The 19,082-nt window shown below is 43.2% G+C and overlaps 1 protein-coding gene across 1 annotated transcript; it reads left to right on the forward strand.

The window, feature by feature from the left end:
* The first annotated feature begins 627 nt into the window (after positions 1 to 627).
* On the forward strand, positions 628 to 11,229 carry LOC119299197 (ATP-dependent DNA helicase 2 subunit KU70-like). Its single transcript, XM_037576456.1, has 19 exons — positions 628 to 926; positions 1,034 to 1,114; positions 1,461 to 1,577; positions 2,130 to 2,244; positions 2,715 to 2,820; positions 3,236 to 3,353; positions 3,475 to 3,558; positions 3,626 to 3,684; positions 4,985 to 5,118; positions 5,201 to 5,244; positions 6,338 to 6,414; positions 6,605 to 6,752; positions 7,356 to 7,417; positions 8,636 to 8,696; positions 9,349 to 9,441; positions 9,510 to 9,627; positions 9,878 to 9,980; positions 10,307 to 10,490; positions 10,843 to 11,229. The coding sequence occupies exons 1-19, from the start codon at positions 864 to 866 to the stop codon at positions 10,954 to 10,956; spliced, it is 1,881 nt and encodes a 626-aa protein (XP_037432353.1). The 5' UTR covers positions 628 to 863; the 3' UTR covers positions 10,957 to 11,229.
* Positions 11,230 to 19,082: the final 7,853 nt, after the last annotated feature.

Consider the following 19,082-nt stretch of genomic DNA (forward strand, 5'->3'; position numbering starts at 1 on the left):
AATAAAAAACGCATTTTATTTTTCCCTTTCCGAGAGGCACGGCCGTGACTCTCGCGGAAGCAAAACCGTGACTCTCGCGAAAGAAAAAAAAACAGAAAACGCGTTTTTTTTTCGTTTTCGAAAGGCACGGCCGTGACTCTTGCTAAAGCACAACCGTGCCTCTCGCGGAAGAAAAACCGTGACTTTTACGAAAGGAAAAAAAAGAAAACATGTTTTTTCGTGTAAATTTTTTTTTTCGAATTTTTTTTATCGAAAAACTAAGAAAGATCGGAGGAAAACCAAAATGTCGAAAACCCCGAAAGAAGAACCGTTTAAAAAGCCGAAAACACGTGCGGAAAAATAAAAAAAAATTCAAAGGGAGTGTCCAGAACACGACACGTGGCAAATGGCTGAAAGCGCGCCAAGTGGCGCTAATCGTTGCGAGGCTCCCGAAAAAGCGCTCGTTAACTAGTTGCTCCCATCTCCGCCGCCCAAAAAATAAATAGATGGGCTGTAGCAACGCACTGGATTTTCTACCACAGGGGAGTCGTCGATGCGGGGTGACAGGTGGGCTGGAGTGGACTGGGCCTCTGCCAATATATCACCGTCTCCGCCGTCCAAAAAATAATAGAAAATCTCGTCTCCGAGTTTCCCCCACTCCCGCCAGCCGCCGCTCCTCCAGGTCTCCGCCGACGAGGAGGGCGCCGCCGCTCGTCCATTACTCGTACGCCACCGCCTCGTCCCGCGACTCCCGTGACCAGGAAGACTCGCCTCCCCTCGCCTCGCCTCGTCTCTCCGCTGACCAGGAAGGTTCCAGAAGCTATCGGAAGGGTTCCCCACGCGCCCCCTTCTTCCCCGCGCCAGTGCTAGTTCCGGCGGGCGCCATGGACCTGGACCCCGAGGGCATCTTCCGCGACGACAGCGACGAGGACGACGACAACCTCCATGTACGCTCCCTGCTCCGCCTTCCTTTCCCCCATTTTCCATCTTGGGTTCGATTGCTGCGTGCGTCGCGATTTGTTCTGATGCTAGCGTGTGCTGGTTCTGGATGCAGGAGAGGGAGGCCAACAAGGAGATGGTCGTCTACCTCATAGACGCCTCGCCCAAGATGTTCACCCCCGCCAACGCCGCCAAGGTGAAGCACAAGCAGCTTATATGCGCATAGTTTCACAGCCCCAGAGCATTGTTGAGTCTGCAATTGAGTTATATATAACATGTACTTTGACCATAACTTCTCCAAGTGGCACAACTTACAAGTAGTATGCCTGGTTTTCGGCAGAAGCAAAGTAGGTAGCTAGTCTTTCCAGGGTTTGCATCTGATCTAGGACTCTAGGTTATTTTTTAGACTGAATGGTTTTGGGGAATACGATGGTAAGGGTAGGAGCTTGTTGTAAATTTGCCGATATTTAGTTTGTGTGAAGTTCCATGGTTATAATCATTTACTAGGTAATGTAGCATTTTGGTTTTGTTGTTTCTTGCAGCCAGATGAGAATCAGGAGACACATTTCCATACCATAGTGAACTGCATCACGCAGTCTCTGAAGACACAGATTATCGGGAGATCCCGTGATGAAGTTGCAATATGCTTCTTCAACACCGTAAGTTGCTACTCATAGTTGTAAGCTTTAACTCGATGCTTGATTAGTTATTAGTTAATTTATTCGCTGGTTCAAGTCCTCTGATTTTACTGCAAGTGATTGTTCGGCAAAGACGAGGTTTTCGAGTTTCAACCTGTTAGTTGAGACCTTAATCTTCGCTGGTGTATTGCTCTCTGTGACAACTTTGCTTTCTAGTTTTACTTGATAGATCTGCTGTTATCAGGCCTGATGAGTGGACACTGAACTTGAAGATTTCAATTATCTCTTTGAAATCCACTTTCATCCATCAGCAAATGAACTGATTAGAACTGCCGGGTGTTGAAAAAATGACATGTTGCTATGATTTGTTCTTTTGTCTATCAAACAGTTAAATGTGTGAAAATTTGAGATGAACTGTTTGTCTTGCACTATGTAGATTACTAATATCTGATAAGATTCTTTTTATGATGTTCCTTACAAAGTGCAACTTCCTCGAACACTTACGAAGTGGTACTGATATGCTATTGTTACATGGTACTCTTCTTTGATATAGCTATCACATAACTCTTGCAGAAAGAAAAGAAAAATTTACAGGAGCTGGCTGGTGTATATGTTTACAATGTCACAGAACGAGAGCAACTTGATAGGCCTGATGCAAGACTGATTAAAGAATTTTCTTGTGTAGAAGGTAATGCTACTTAATGAATTGTTCTTTTGCACAGCTGATCAGAGTTTGAGTGATACACATGCTGGGCTACTTCCATGTAGCAGATTTGTATATAACACTTGCAGAAAATTTGAAATTGTACAGTTGGATGGTTTACTTATACCATATCACACATGCATAAAAATCATGCTACAAGACTGAAACTCAGACATTGTATTATCTCAACTGATTCTGGCATTTTACATCTCATGTTGATTTCATCTTTTGTGTTCTCTTGGTCACTAAAAAATTGTAAGGCAACCATGCTTTTAGAAAGTTAGCTAGGAAATATCATTAGTAGCAGTACATGAACATTGTAAGCATGATGTTTATTTCATTTTGTTTTGGCCTGAATAGAAAGGCTCTATGGATAAAATTGGAGTAGGGTACTTGTGTATGAGAGAACTCAGCAATTATGTTTTCATTATAATCTTTGTTTTCACTTGTGCAAGATTCTTTTATGAATAACATTGGAAGCCGGTATGGAATAACCTCTGGATCTCGAGAGAATACCCTGTACAATGCTCTTTGGGTTGCACAGGCACTGCTGCGTAAAGGGTAACTTCACTTTTCGCCTTTGTTTCTCAGATGCCGTAGCTTATATTAATTAACACATCCCAGTAGCATTAAACATCTTTGTAGAGGTGTAGCCTGTATACATGACAAGTATTGTCTATAACTTTCTTGGGGGATACAGTTCAGCAGTAAAGCTTAAATTTCTATATATTATGCACAACGATCTAGTTTGCATCAGCTAGATCATTGTGCACATTATACTTATTAGCTATAAGTGAATGTAATATACCTTAGGTGCTTTAACAGTGTTTTGCTGGATGTTGAAGCATAAATTTACGTGTTAGTGAATGCAGCATCCTTTAGGTGCTTTAGCTATCAACCTATCATCTAATGTAATGGTTAACACCTATGTGGTTCAACTTCAGTGATTCCCCTTTCTTCTTTTTTCATTCCTCAGATCTGTGAAGACTGTGAGTAAGAGAATCCTCATATTCACCAATGAGGATGATCCTTTTGGTGGTATTACAGGAGCAGCAAAGACTGATATGATCAGGACCACAATTCAACGTGCAAAAGTTTGTCTATGACACATACATCTATTCTGTTTTCACACCAAGCAGCCCACAGATGCAAATTAATATGGCATGTTCCTAATGATCTTATGTTTTTGTTCTATAATTACTTGCCTACCTTCAGGATGCACAAGATCTGGGCCTGTCTATTGAACTTCTTCCATTAAGTAGGCCTGATGAGGATTTCAACATGTCCCTGTTTTATGCAGTAAGTCTTCGCAGCTCCCCTCTCCCCCCGTATCAGTGCCAAATGCTAAGCAACTTCCATCTCCCAGGATTTGATTGGTCTGGAGGGAGATGAAGTAGTGCAGTACGTGCCATCTGCTGGTGAAAAGTAATTTCTTTCTTTAATCACCAATTTTACTCTTGATTGTTTCTTGTCTTGTTGATACAAATGTAAATACTCAACGGTATCTTATTCTTCTAATTACTTTCCGCAAAGAAAAGAAAAAAGACAAATATTGGTGCTCGAGTGGGAGCTTGCAACTTTGTTGAATGGAGATAATCTGTGTCTCAGAACCAGATCTGAGAACAAATATACAGTCTGTTGTTTCTTGTGACTATGTAGACTTGCTATTGTCCTCCCACGAATTTTGTGCGTAGTGGGTGTCAACTCTGTGCATTGTCCTCCACATGTTATAAGAACATAGGATAAAACATCTGAAGTAATGGTTAACTTGTTATCTTTGTTCTCGCCAAAGAAAACTTGTTAATCTTTGTTTAAGCGTACAAATGCTTCCATAAGGTTTTTTGCTGTTCTGCATGAAATTTAGGTTAAGTAACCTCAGGTGCACTTCTTGTGTGAACTAATCCAGCTGTAAAACCATTATGTGCCCGGGTGTAGGGAAGAGGTGGATGCATATGTAGGCGAGAATTGTGGTTTGAGCACAAGGAAGAGCGGTTCACTCTTGTACACGCGGCTCTTGTACACGTGGCATGGCTCTTCCCCAGCCGCGGAGCAGGGCTCTGAACACTTGTGACTTGGAGAATCTATTTGTTGCTTAATTCAACTAGTTATACAGTTCACTTACATAGCAGACCCTAGAGAAAGGATACCATACACAATTGGCATATAGCCAACTAGTAATATTCTAATATGTAGCTAACTGCTACTAGGACACAAACTCTTCTGGGCTGCAATCAGGCGCCTCTCCTGATTGGGTCATTGAAACACGGACTAGTAGTCCTAGTCGATTATCACCTTACCGTCCAAAGTGGGTTCAGATGCTGCTGCTGTTGCTGTCTTGGATCTGCGCCTGTAGGTCTGCTGCGCCCGTAACAAAAACTTGAATGGATTTTTTGCTTGATCATCAACAAGAATCGTTAGCTAACTTTGTAGAGCTTTCAGAAGCTCTAGCTACTCCCTCCGTCCGGAAATACTTGTCATCAAAATGGATAAAAGGAGATGTATCTAGATGTATTTTAGTTCTAGATACATCCCTTTTTGTCCATTTTGATGACAAGTATTTTCGGACGGAGGGAGTATATCTTAGCATCTCTTGGTATGAATGATAATTTTTATGCTACCAGTCTGTTACCCTAATCATTATGGAAGGTTATGCTTATGCTTTACTTTAGTTAGATAGTTTGGTTTAGACCCACTTTGAGCCTCATTCTAGTGTTGTTCTTTGAAGGCTGGAGGATATGACTGATCAACTGAGAAAGCGAATGATGAAAAAGCGCAAAGTCAAAACTCTCTCATTTGCAATTACGAATGATGTTTGCATAGAGGTGAACACATATGCGCTAATCCGTCCAACTGCTCCAGGTATGCTCTGACTCTGTCTTTCCAATGCTTGTTTACAAGTTGTTGTAACTTAAGCGTAAATGTGTTACTTCTATATTTGTAGGGACGATTACGTGGCTTGACTCGATCAGTAACCTTCCATTAAAGGTAAAGTTATGCTCTATGAAAAATATATGCTCTTTGTTGCTTACTTTTTTGGATTTTGCTGATGCACCTTCATAGTTTGTTATGCTATCATTACAAAAGTTGTGACGAGCTTATGGTAGGCTTAAGTCATACTCCCTCTGTATCACAAATACATGTCATTTCGGATATTGACATGGTCTTCAAGATTTACCTTTGACCACTAATTTTACTATTGTAATAGTATGCATACATAACACAAGAAAATTATCATAGTATGAGTACTTCTCAAAACAAATATAAGCATATGGTTTGCAAGTTCTCAAACTAAATATTTGAAACAATATTTATAGTCAAAGTTTGAAAATTTTGACTGAAGGCATTTCCAGAACAAATATTTGTAATATGGAGGGTAGCTAAGAATTGTGTAGATAACATCCTGGCTATGCAGTACCATCTCCTGGATAATGTTGAAAGAGCATCTAAGCAATTCTTTTCCTGCTCTAATTTTTAAGGATATTTGGTTAATTTGACTGGGAAGTGAAAATGTTTTCATGGTTGATGATGCAACATTCTATAGTCTGACAGTGTGGTAACTGATTTATTGTAGACCCAGATTACGCAACGCCAATCTTTTACCATGATAGGGCAAAAGATTGACGCAACCTGTGTATAGGATCAGTACCCAGCACTTCCACATGTTTTGAGTATGCATTTACGTAAGCAGCTATTACTGTCTTGATCATAGAGCTACTATTTTATGGTCATGCATATCTTGACCTTCAAGGGAGTTAAGGTTGAGATGCCATGTGTCTGCCACACAAAAAGGAAACGGATCAAGGACTAGTCACTGTGTAGAGGAGTACTATTATAGTGCCTCTTGGGCATAACAGAACATTCAACACTTTCACATATTGTACACAGTCTTTGGGCTTTTTTTTTTCTTCGGAATCTGTTTCTGAATGTACTCACATAATGAGATGTTGCATATCTTATGGAAGTGAGAGTTTTTGTTGTCATTAACTTCCTTTTATTAGGGAAATTTTACAGTGCAACTCTTCTCTTACAGTTGCTTTTTGCTTACATTTCCTTAACACATAAAATGATGTTTATACAGACTGAAAGGTCTTTCATATGCAATGACACCGGGGCCCTTCTTCAGGCTCCCCAAGAGCGCTTCCAGCTATACAATGAGTAAGTACACATATGTTTATACAGTGTCATCTAATAATGTATTTTTTTGGTTTCTAGATTTATTTGTGTTATACTTCCAGTATCTGCTTCCTGATTTCTTCACCAATCTTTCCATTATTTGTTTTCTTGTTTCAGTTTGATGCTTATATTTGTGATCTTAAAGCACTTTTATGTATTCATGTTTGTGCAGTAAAGTTGTTAAATTTTCTGTTCGTGAATTGTCTGATGTGAAGAGGGTTTCAAGTCATCATCTTCGCCTTTTAGGGTTCAAGCCATTGGATTGCTTAAAAGATTATCATAACTTAAGTCCGTCAACATTTATTTACCCCAGTGATGAGGTAATAACACTTCCTTATATTGGTCATCGCCAAGGGTACTTTGTTCTTTTGTGCATAACGTTCATCATTCGAATACTATTTTTATGTTGTTTCTACAGAGTCCAGACCATTTATGTCTCTACTCTCTGTCTTTAGACTGATAATCTTGTTCATAAGCTTCCAATATTTTCTGTGATGAGAATGTTTTCATTATATGTGCTTCTCTAACTTTAGGTAGATAATCAATAGTTGTAAACTTTCAATATTTTCCTTGATGGGAATGTTTTTCATTATATGTGAGGACACTTTTGTAGTTTGACTTGGTGGTTCTAGTGCATAGTGCATACTACTTCTTGTTCAGCCTGAAGGAGTAGTTCTCTCAGTGAAAATATAATGCTTCGCTCAGTGATTAGTTACTTTGTCCTATTAGTAACTAAAATAGATCTCTTGAAAATTTTTAGGGTTGTTGAATGATGGGTGCATGCTAGATTTACTTCCTTTGCTTTGATGCAGCAAATATTTGGAAGCACTCACATTTTCATGCTTTACATAGCTTGATGCTGAACATAACTAGGGCTGTTGAATAATGGGTGGATGCGATTTACCTCCTTTGCTTTGATGCAGCAAATATTCGGAAGCATTCGTGTGTTCGTTGCTTTACATAGCTCGATGCTGCGTCTTGGACGGTTAGTCACTATCGCTTATTCCCGATCCTGCCACAACTTCTATGACCACTTCAGGAAGAAAGCTTGTCCGAGAACTGAAACCTATGAATGTGCATAAAGCTATCCTGAATCATAAGGATGCACTGAAAAGAACTAGTATTGGATTATTGGTTCTAATTAGTATGGACTATTGGTTCTCACATTACATTCTCTCGTTGTTTGGGATAATTTCTGGGGATAACCACTTGGGTATGATGTTAAGGTATTATTCACGACAAGTGAATGAATTCGAATACACGTGGTTGGAACATTGTTTGTTGTAGTTTTGGGTTTGTTTGTCATGTCTTCTGTTGAAATAATTTTTGATGGTGTGATCTGTAGTCTGCTGGCTGTTTGGAAAATGGAAGGATAAAGGAGTTGTGGCTTATGATGTGAAAAGCATGGTAATGGGTGATACGGTACACAACAGGGAAAGTTATTTCTTTTAGGTCACATATCTAAAATGGGTTTTTGGTTGGCACTCTTCTAAACTGTAGGATCCCAGTCAATGCCATTTACCTGTTTTCCCCTTCTATGCCTAATTGGTTCCTTGTAACTTCTGCTGGGCTGTATATTTTTTTTAGGTTGTTGCTTTGGCATGTATGTTCAACTTACTCGGCTCTTTTTGTGTATGGGAGGTGCCAAAGTCAATAAGAGTTTGGCCACACCAACAGATAATCACTTATCTTATTAACATAATGTTCTGTAGCAACCCATCATCTCAAACCTTTCTATGTTATTACTACTACTCCCTCTGTTCACTTTTGTAAGTCGTTTAAGACAGCTGAAATTGAACTGTTTTAGATGCTTTCCTAAATGTCTAAAACGTCTTACAAAAGTGAACGGAGGGAGTAGCTATCATGTGTCATGTTGTCCCCCTGTTTTTGAGTCGAACGACTAGTCGCGACTAGTCGATGAGTTGTAACTGGAAGTCGTCAAACACCTCTACTAGTCGATCGGCACGGCACGACTCGTCAAGAGTCGCTACCCCAGAATGACTTGTCGACTCGAAAACCTTGCATGTTGTACATGTTCTCATGTGTTTATTCAAACAAGTGGCTGGGCATAGACTAAGGTGTTCTGTAACAAGATTACAAGAGTACACATGCTTATAGCATCATAAATGTAGTGTTTCGTGTTTCTTTTTACGGTTATATGATCCGTGCTACAAACTTAGAATTATGATATGTATGATTTCAGGTTTGCACTTGCGTTTTATGGGACCCCAACTCGCCCACGGCTTGTAGCCCTTGTTGCACAAGTAAGATGTATTTTCCATGTTTATGTTTGTTTTGCAATGATTACTATGGTAAACTTGTTAGTCTGGGTTACGTGTATGATATGAGCAACCTCTTTAAGGACAAATCTATTCAATGTAACAATGCAAATGGTGTTAATTGCACACAAAAACCCCTTCTTATTTTCCATAAAAAATGATTTCTGGCAAGTTGATGTATAACATGATTGTTCTATGCATCACACGATAGCTTATCTCTGGGCAACCACAGAACTATGTCAATATCTGGGTTTGATTACATGAACAAAAACGACTAATCTTCTTGCTTCGTTTCCCTGAAAATTTTCTACTTGCTTCATTCAACTAATTACTTGGATATTTCTCAGTGAGATAATGAGGTAAACTGTAATAAACCCGAAATGACTTGGCTCTACAAACACCTCTTGTAGTGATACTCAAGTTTCCAATCTTTCATGTTCCAGCTTCTCCCCATTTCTCACTTATAGGATAAGACTCGAGTGGATGGTGTGAAAATTATCTACTCCTGCATCACATTCTACTTTTTTGTATTATGCATCATGATTTTTCTGTCTGTGGCTCTGAACTTCTTGGATTTACAATTTCATAACCCCCAACTATTTTCCTTCCCAAAATAAACACTGGGATTGAAAAACAGGAAGAGGTTATTTCTTCGAGTGGTCAAGATGAGCCACCTGGAATGCACATGATCTATCTTCCATACTCGGATGATGTTAGATATCCTGAAGAGGTAACCACTGGTGCTGCATTTGTATTTTCCCTTCTTAAGCAACAGAATGATTTTACACTTATGTGCAGGTTCATCTGACTTCTGGGGATGCACCTCGCGCTACAGATGAGCAAATAAAGAAAGCTTCGAATCTGTTGAGACGTATTGACCTGAAGCATTTCTCAGTACGCCATTTTGCTAACCCAGGTAAATCACTACCTAGAATTGATTTTAGTTTTTGTTAGAACTACTCGTAACTTATGTGTGTGTTCCACTTGTAGATTTGCCTCTTATCTTACAATCTATATAGACCAGGATTGCTTGCTGATGTGTTGTAGCTCAATATCTTGTTGGCTTAGCATGGCAATGAGCATTAAGAACTAAGTTGATGCACAGACTCTAAATTCAGTGAATTTCTCATTATTCCGATTGTGGTTTCTGTTCTGTCATGGAACAGGATTACAAAAACACTACGGGATTTTGGAGGCCTTAGCTTTAGGTGAGGATGAGATGCCGGATATAAAGGATGAGACCCTTCCCGATGAAGAAGGCTTGGCTAGGTACATGTTTTCTTTTGTCAATTGTGTATGCTACATCCTAATTCCGCCATTTCTTTCTTGCAAATGCAACTTATTGAATAACTATAGTCAACCATCTTGGTGTTCCTGCGTCCAAACAGGAATAGTGATGATGAAAACATAATTTAGTGCATGCTGAAATAAGCTTAAGATATTTTTATTCTTTACACGTATAAGAAAGAACAATCTAGGGCATGCTTAAATAAGCTGAAGGTTTACTTATCAAACGTATTGTTTGTATTATAAAAGAAACATACAACAGTCGTCCCGTACCTTATCGTGGAATATTTCCTATATTCTTATCTTAGGCCAGGAGTAGTTAAAGCTATAGAAGAATTTAAGGCTGCAGTGTTTGGTGAAAATTATGACCAAGAGGAAGCTGAGGCAGCAGCAGCAAAAGGTGGGGCCTCAAAGAAGAGGAAAGCAATTGCGGATGCAGCTTCACAGAAAAGCGCGGCTTATGATTGGGCAGACCTTGCAGATAATGGGAAGGTGAGTAGTCAGGTTATATTACAAAGATTATGTTTACATGAAAAAAATGCTCAATACGCAAACTGTTGCAATAAATTGGTCTTTTGATAGTCGCCCACTCTACAACCCATGCTGTAATTAAAAACTAGTTAGCATAATATGCCAGATCTTGGCATTTTAGGAACTATAGTCCCACCAAGAATCCACAGAAAATGAGGTTATACATGTCAAACTATGCATGCACCTTTGAAACATGAATTACATTTGGATGTGTTGTTTCTTTGATATCCCTGAATAGCGCCATTCATCCAAACCTTTCTGAGTTAACCACACTGATGTTTGTTTTGCAAAATTCTGAATCTTTAATTTGCAGCTGAAGGACATGACAGTGATGGATTTGAAGACCTACCTGACGGCGCATGGCCTCCCGGTTTCTGGTAAGAAAGACGCCATCATCAGCAGGATCTTGACTCATCTAGGCAAGTGAGAAACAAGAATCATTGACTGGAATATGCAAGACGTCTAGTGTGCATCCTATGTAGCCATGGATGATAGACCCGCCCTCTCTGTTTGGGCCGTGGCGATTTTGTATAGCAGTATCGGGTGCCAATGTGACTTCCATGTTAATTTATTTGAAACCATGCATGTGCTCTTGTGCCACGCAACTTGGGATGGAGTTGTCTTAGATGTCTTGTGGCTGGTGAAAGTGTGTTCTGACAAAGGTTATTCCATCCGCTTTGTCGACAGTTTACTTTTTTTTTTTGGTATGGCTCACCATTCATTCCAAATGGTACTACTCTCTCCGTTTCTAAATACTCCTTTTAGAGATTTCAATAAGGACTACATACTTGTTTTGCTCTGTATGTAGCCTTTATTAGAATCTCTAAAAGGCTTATATTTAGGAATGGAGTATGAAAAGCACGTTTGGGGGGTCGGTGCAATGGGAGTTTTTTCTTTTAAAAAAAATAAAATAAGGTGAAATATTTGCCTAGCTGCAAAACGGCAATAGCCTAATTGAATTACTTTTGTGGTATTATATTACTCAAATTCTTGGCCCACGCAATGGCCCAAGGAGACACTTGGTGTCTCGTGTGATGATTGCCACCGGTGCCGGTCTTGTTCCTAAAAATGGGTGCATTTCTTTTCTTTCAAATTTCCCATACAACAACTAAAAATGGGTGCATTTCTTTTCTTTCAAATTTCCCATACAACAAGAAGCAGTGCATTCACAAGTTGAGCATTGTGAGTGAGAATCTTGTCCCACCATGTTGGCGGGTGATCGTCGAGATCAGAGCTACGATGCAACTCTAGATTGTTCAGATAGGGGTTTAAACACTCATTACTCCAGGCACGCGACAAAGTTTATTACTAGGCTCAGGCCACCGTAGTGGCGTAACATCCTACTCCTGCTTTAGTTTGTTCTTTTGTATTATTCAACTCTCCCCTACAAATGTTTCCAGCGTCTCCTTTTATACCCTATTGGGCCTATGAAGAGGGGACCCGACAGCCCGTGCGGTGACGCAGGCTGCTGGAGTTGGCTCACCTACTCCTTTGAGTTTGTTCCTTTCGTGAAGGACATGATGAAGCCCATGTCTTGCTTACCCTGTTTCATGCATATCCTGACGTGCTCCCACCCGGGACGACTGATATGAGGAAGAAGCGGGGAGAGAACGCTCCCCGACGACAGGAGGGGGCCTAATGTAGGGTAGAATTCTAGTTTGGCTCAATCTCACACACTTGGAGGGGGGAAGAAGAACAATCAAGAACACAAAAGTGAATCTCTCAAGACAACCCTCGTGTCGGGCTTCCCTCGGCCGTGCGGGTTGATAGGTTCTCTCGTGTCACTCCCGTGAGGAAACCCTAGTCGCCGCCGACAATGTTTCAAATCTGGTCCAGTGGGCAATTTTGCACTGCAACCCATTTAAATATTTCTTTCTATCCTCCACCAAAATTTTGGGATGTTCATAGGAGTATATTATTCAACTTTATGCAAAAACCCACTGATGTTCCTTGAAAAATTTGAGTGAATCAACCTCTTTTTCATTCTGGTCCAGCTTGGTGATTTGTACTGCATCCCTATTAAATTTTGCTCTAGTGGCCATGAGATTTCTCCTGCTTGTAGTACACCATACCAAACTCTTAAGTCCAGGAGAGTGGACCCATTGGAAGATTTTTGGCTCCTGAAACAATGCCTTTTTCCTTCTGCCCAGAACTGAAGTTTGGCAAAACTTACACTAACAAGTTTGAGCTTTTGGCAAACTAACCTCACCACTCTCTTATTCATCCAAAGAGACTCTGATCTGGAGATTTGGGCCACCCCAAGAATTGCCTAGGTGCCATAGGCATTCTGTCAAACACCTGGTGTGCATGTCCAGTTTTGGCATGATTTTTGTTTTGCACTGTGATCTTGCCCCTCTGTACATACTGGCATGTCCGCTAATCTTCTAAGGGACCCTAGCCTAGACCTGCTAACCCCCAGCTTCACCCTCGCCGCCTAGCATGCTCTGGCATTTCGCCGGACGCTTGGCGTGCACGCTCTGGGCGCGCCCAGAGCGCGCGTTTTGCACGTGCGTGCACCGAGCCGCCGCGTCCCGCTGCCGACGCCCCGCGCTCGCTCTGGCCCTTCCCCTCTCCCAGTTGACGCCCCGACCCCTCCCCTCGCTGCAGAGCCGCCCCTGGAGTTCCACAGCGCCACCGTCAGGTCGGCAGCGGCGGCTAGCGGGCGGCCACAGTGCGCCCTGCCATGGACGGCGCCGCCCAAGCCACCCCTGCATGCCAGCTGCCCTCTAGAGCAGCCCGAGCTCATCCACAAGCTTGTCCGCAAGCGCTCGTCGCCGCCACGTCCCCCTGCTGCAACAGAATGACGGTCGCCAACGTTCTTATCCACGACCATCGTCGGAACTGACCCCGACCGCCTATTTAAGGAGCCCCGAGCCTCTTCGAAACCTCAGGCGACCTCAAGCCACCCCACCTAGCACCCCCGTAGCAGTCAATCGACCAGGGAAGGTCTTCTTCCCCATCTCCAGCCAGTACAGCCGCCGCCGCCCTCCGGCCCATTCAGTAGCAACCCGAGCCCCTCCCGTCCAACCAGTGCCACCATGCGATTCCCCTCGACCGTGCGGAGCTGCCCAACCTCTCAAACGCAACCCAGAGCCAGCGTAGCCCAAACCCCCATTGCTCCCGAAGCTTCCTCCGCCGCGGAGCTCGTCGCCGGCGATTCCCTCCACCCCCGCCGACCCAACGACCACCGGGAGGACCGCCCCGGTCTTGCGGATCCATCCCAACCCTCTGAAGCCCGCGGGGAGCCGCCGTTCGCCGGCGTTGATCGCCGGAGCCCTCACCTCTGTTCGGCCAGAGGAGGACGAAGGCGGGGCGACCGGTCAAACCTGACCAATGGGCCCCCTGGACCCACTGTCAGCGACCCCGATCGAGTCCACGCTGGCGTAAGTGGAAGCGCAAACCCCGAGTACGTCTCCTCTGCTTCGAAGACGTATTCTGCCCGAAATGTTTTCCCTTTTTCTATTTTATTTTAAAAAACAGAATTGACTGAAACTTTGACTGACTATAACTTTTTAAATATAAGTCCAAATGAGTTGATTCTTTTTCCCACCTCTCTCAAATTACACCTAGTTTATTTTAAGATTTATTTCAAAAATAATTAGGACAACCTTTTGTACTGTTTTTAAAGTATGTGTTATTTGCCTATTTTCGAAATAGGATTTTGGAGAGAGAGAAGAGAGCTTTCAAAAAAATATTGGAGTGCACCTCACCTCTCCACACCTTGAAGGCAAGCATTCTGAACCCTGGCATAATGTTTTGTGGGTTGTTCGATACGGTTATAACACCACCTCTACTTGAAGCGTTGGTTATTTTTATATGGCGATATGATCATACACCTTGAGTGCATAAATGAAAATTCTTGCTGTTGGAAATGGGCATACTTGTGATAGCAATCACCCTCATATGCCTCTCATGCCTACCGGGAAGGACCCGGGAAAGTCTCTGTCTTGTGTAGACACGAGCTTGTCCCTCGTCGAGACGGTTATGACCGGTAGGGAAGGGGGAGGTATGATAAGTGGTGGTTGTGTCTGATGGCTGTGAAATATAATTCTTGAGCTAACCATGCAGGAAATACTTAAGCCCCCTGAGTCGGCCGTAGATCGAGTCTTGTTCCAGTAACCCCCATACTTGTTTCGTGCTGCCACTTGCCCCTGCCGTAGGTAGGGTACGGTTCAGTAAGTTGTCAACCCCTGTCCTAGCACACACCGTACAGAGAGGCCATGGTGGAAGATATCGGTTGTAGCTGGTAGGCATGCCACCTGGTCCGGGGGCATGGGTGTTTCCGGTTGGGACCAAGAGGGGAGGCCACCCCTTAGAGCGCGCGATAAAAATTTGATCCCATGCTACGCGAGGTTGTAGCCTCCCCACTTAGAGTTTTGCTTAACAGGTGTCTGGGTGATTCCAGACACGTGTAAGGTTAAGCTGGTGTGTGCAAGTCGGGCGTGTTTTCGACTAAAAGACTGTAGACGGAATTAGTTCCGATGGACTAAAGGAATCCGTTGCTAGTGGGTAAAGAGTACACCCTCTGCAGAGATATTATACCTATTCGAATAGCCGTGTCCATGGTTAAGGACTACAGTCTGGGATGGGTCAAGTGTCGGTCTTAGTGTCGGTCTTCGGAGAAAAAACTATTAAACCAGAATATTGATCCTGACTTGTGATGGGTGATGATTATGATTATTATTATTATGGACTAACCATTTATGTTATTTGAATTATTGAGTATCCCTGGGACGGTTCTACCTCCTGGATATTCACCATGATTATTCTTATACATAAGCCCTTTATGTGGTGTCGCTCAGACGCCCGACTGTGGCATGTTTTGTTATTTCATTTACTTATAAGCCCTTTATGTGGTGTCGCACAAATGCCCGACTGTGGCATGCTTGTTATTTTATTTACTTATAAGCCTTTTATGCGGTGTTGCACAGACGCCCGACTGTGGCATGCTTGATACTTATAAGCCCTTTATGTGGTGTCGCTTAGACGCCCGACTGAGGCATACTTTATATTGTTATCCTTTCGAGGTGTCGCTTCAGACACCCGATCGGTGCATTCTATTTCTACTCGCTGATTGCATATTCATATATGACATGATTAACCTGCTTGCATGCATCATGAGCTTCATTTATGACTGACGAAGTAATCATGGAATATTTCAAAGCATGATTATCAGTTGCTATACTATACCTGTGTTCTTAATGTTTGCGAGTACATTCAAAGTACTCACTGGCTTGTCCCTGGCTATTGTCTTGGCCAGATTTCTTGCATGGAAAGGAACGTTGCGATGACAGCCCCGGAACCTACGCATTGGAGATAGCAGCCTCGCGAAGATAGGATTTATCCTGGTTAGCTGTTCCTGTGGAAAATGGAGTCCCATAGACGCTGATGATCCACAAACCGCTTCCGCCATCAACCACTAGAAACCAATTGTTGTACCCATAGGCCAGAATGGTCTTATACTACATATTTTGTAGTTTGCTTGGAGTTTCTGTAACAAGTTGGTGTCTCATCAGCTAATAGTAATCCTGGGGCTGGTGAGCACAAGGGCCATTTTTGGGAAATTAATATCCTGAAAAACCGGTCCTGACAGGTGCCCTTGGCTCATTAAGGTTAGGGCGCCCCCTTACAGCCCATGCTGCTATATTGGACATGGTGGAACATTTTCTGGACCTTCGGACCCCTCCGGAATCCTCCGGAACCTTCCGGCAGCTTCCCGGTACAATACCGGAAAAAACCGAACTTTTCCCGGAACCCGAACAACAACTTTCCATATATAAATCTTTACCTATGGACCATTCCAGAACTCCTCGTGACGTCCAGGATCTCATCCAGGACTCCGAACAACATTCGGTAATCACATACAAGTGTTCCTAATAACCCTAGCGTCATCGAACCTTAAGTGTGTAGACCCTACGGGTTCGGGAACCATGCAGACATGACCGAGACAACTCTCCGGCCAATAACCAACAGCGGGATCTGGATACCCATGTTGGCTCCCACATGTTCCACGATGATCTCATCGGATGAACCACGATGTCGAGGATTCAATCAATCCCGTATTCAATTCCCTTTGTCCAGCGGTATTGTACTTGCCCGAGATTCGATCGTCGGTATCCTGATACCTTGTTCAATCTCGTTACCGGCAAGTCTCTTTACTCGTTCCGTAACACATCATCCCGTGATCAACTCCTTGGTCACATTGTGCACATTATGATGATGTCCTACCGAGTGGGCCCAGAGATACCTCTCCGTTACACGGAGTGACAAATCCCAGTCTCGATTCGTGCCAACCCAACAGACACTTTCGGAGATACCTGTAGTGAACCTTTATAGCCACCCAGTTACGTTGTGACATTTGGCACACCCAAAGCACTCCTACGGTATCCGGGAGTTGCATAATATCATGGTCTAAGGAAATGATACTTGACATTAGAAAAGCTTTAGCATATGAACTACACAATCTTTGTGCTAGGCTTAGGATTGGGTCTTGTCCATCACATCATTGTCCTAATGATTTGATCCCGTTATCAACAACATCTAATGTCCATGGTCAGGAAACTGTAACCATCTATTGATCAACGAGCTAGTCAACTAGAGGCTTACTAGGGACATGGTGTTGTTATGTATCCACACATGTATATGAGTTTCCTATCAATACAATTCTAGCATGGATAATAAACGATTATCATGAACAATGAAATATAATAATAATAAATAATTTATTATTGCCTCTAGGGCATATTTCCAATAGATGGCATCACTTCCGTGTGCGATTATCTCCCCCAACACCGCTTCTGTTGCTTTGTCTCGGGGGTGCGGATCCATAGTTTCTGCAAATATTTACAACATGGCAATTATTATTCAAATATGACAGATGGATATATTAGTGGCAAACATAGAACTAGCTAGCTAAGCACAATAAGGAATCATATTAGTGGCCTGGCCTCGACGCTTCTTTAGGGTTTGGGGTGGCCTCGGCAACGCTTCAAGGGTTTGGGGTGGCCTCAACAACGCTTCAAGGGTTCGGGGTGGCCTCGACGACAACGCTCTTTTAACTTGGTAAATTTGGGTGGCCTCAAGAGAGTTTGTCGATTGGGTAGGGGCGCGGCGGGAGGGGGTAGGAGACCGACATTGTTTTTTTCTAGGGTTTGGGTGTCCTCGAGAGTTTTGGTCGAGCGAGAGGGTCGGGGGGTGCTCCCGTGGTATAAGTTATCACGGTCGAGAGAGGGTATATATATCGACCGCCCCTCATGTTGAAGTTATCTGGGAGGGAGTTATATATATCGACAACGACGACATACATACATGAGAAAATAATGTTATCGGGGAGGGGGTATATCGACAACGACATACCCGATAAAAAAAAAGATGAAGAAGAAATAAAAAGAGGATAAGAAGAAAGGAATAGAGGAGAAGATCGAAGAAAAAAAGAAGAAGAAAAAAGAGGAGAAGAAGAAAGGAATAGAGGAGAAGAAGAAAAAATAGAATTCTTCTCCTCTATTCCTTTCTTCTTCTCCTCTTCTTTTTCTTCTTTTTTCCTCTTCTTATTTATTTCTCCTCTTCTTCTCCTTTCTTCCTCTTCTTATTTTCGTTTTTCCTCTCCTTCCTTTTCTTCTTCTTCCTTTCCTAGCTAGATATATAAAACTTTTCTTCCTTTCCTTATTTTACGTTTTCCTCTACACTAACATAAAATGCACTAACCTTCTTTTTCCACTCCTTTTTTTCTTCTAAATATGAACATATACATAAATTGACAAAAAATATGCACAAAAACATATACATAAATTTTCCTATACATACACAATTGTTTTACAAATATGCACATATACATAAATTGACAAAAAAATACATTTATGAAAACAATGCTATGAACATGTAGACACATATATACACATACACACACATATACAAAAAATACATTTATGAAAAAAATGCTATGAAATAAAAATGCAGGGCAGGGACGGCGGCACGGTAGGGCAGGGGCGGCGCGTGGCGGCAGCGAAGGGCACGGGCGGCGCGCGGTGGCCGCGCAGGGCACGGGCGGCGCACGGCGGCAGCGAAGGGCAGGGGCGGCAGTGCGGTGGCAGCACGCGGCGGCGACGACGTACAATACAGGGGGGAGGAGCAGGGGAACGGGGCGGCGCTCGCAGCGAGGTGGCGTCGGCGACGAGGAAGGCTCAGGGACAGCGGACGACGAAGGCGCGCTCGGGGGCGAGGGCAGGGGCGCGCGGGCTCGGGGACGACGTCGGCGACGGCGACGGAGACGGCGATGACGAGGCACGGGCGACGGCGCGGTCGGGGGCGACGGCAGCGGCGGCGGATGGCGTCGGGGCAGCCTGGCGGTGGCGATGAGCTCGGCGTTGTCAGGAGGCAATTGGCGATGAAACTGCCAAATTTTCTAAGTGTGGGCTTATATAGTAGGACCTTTGGTCCCAGTTGGTGGCATCAACCGGGACGAATACCCCCCTTTGGTCCCGGTTCGTGCCACCAACCGGGACCAAAGGTCTCTTTTCAGCAGCCCAAAGGGCGGGAAGCGGTGGCCTTTGGTCC

Source organism: Triticum dicoccoides, chromosome 5A (genome assembly GCF_002162155.2).
Source record: "Triticum dicoccoides isolate Atlit2015 ecotype Zavitan chromosome 5A, WEW_v2.0, whole genome shotgun sequence".
In the NCBI taxonomy this organism is placed as follows: Eukaryota; Viridiplantae; Streptophyta; class Magnoliopsida; order Poales; family Poaceae; genus Triticum; species Triticum dicoccoides.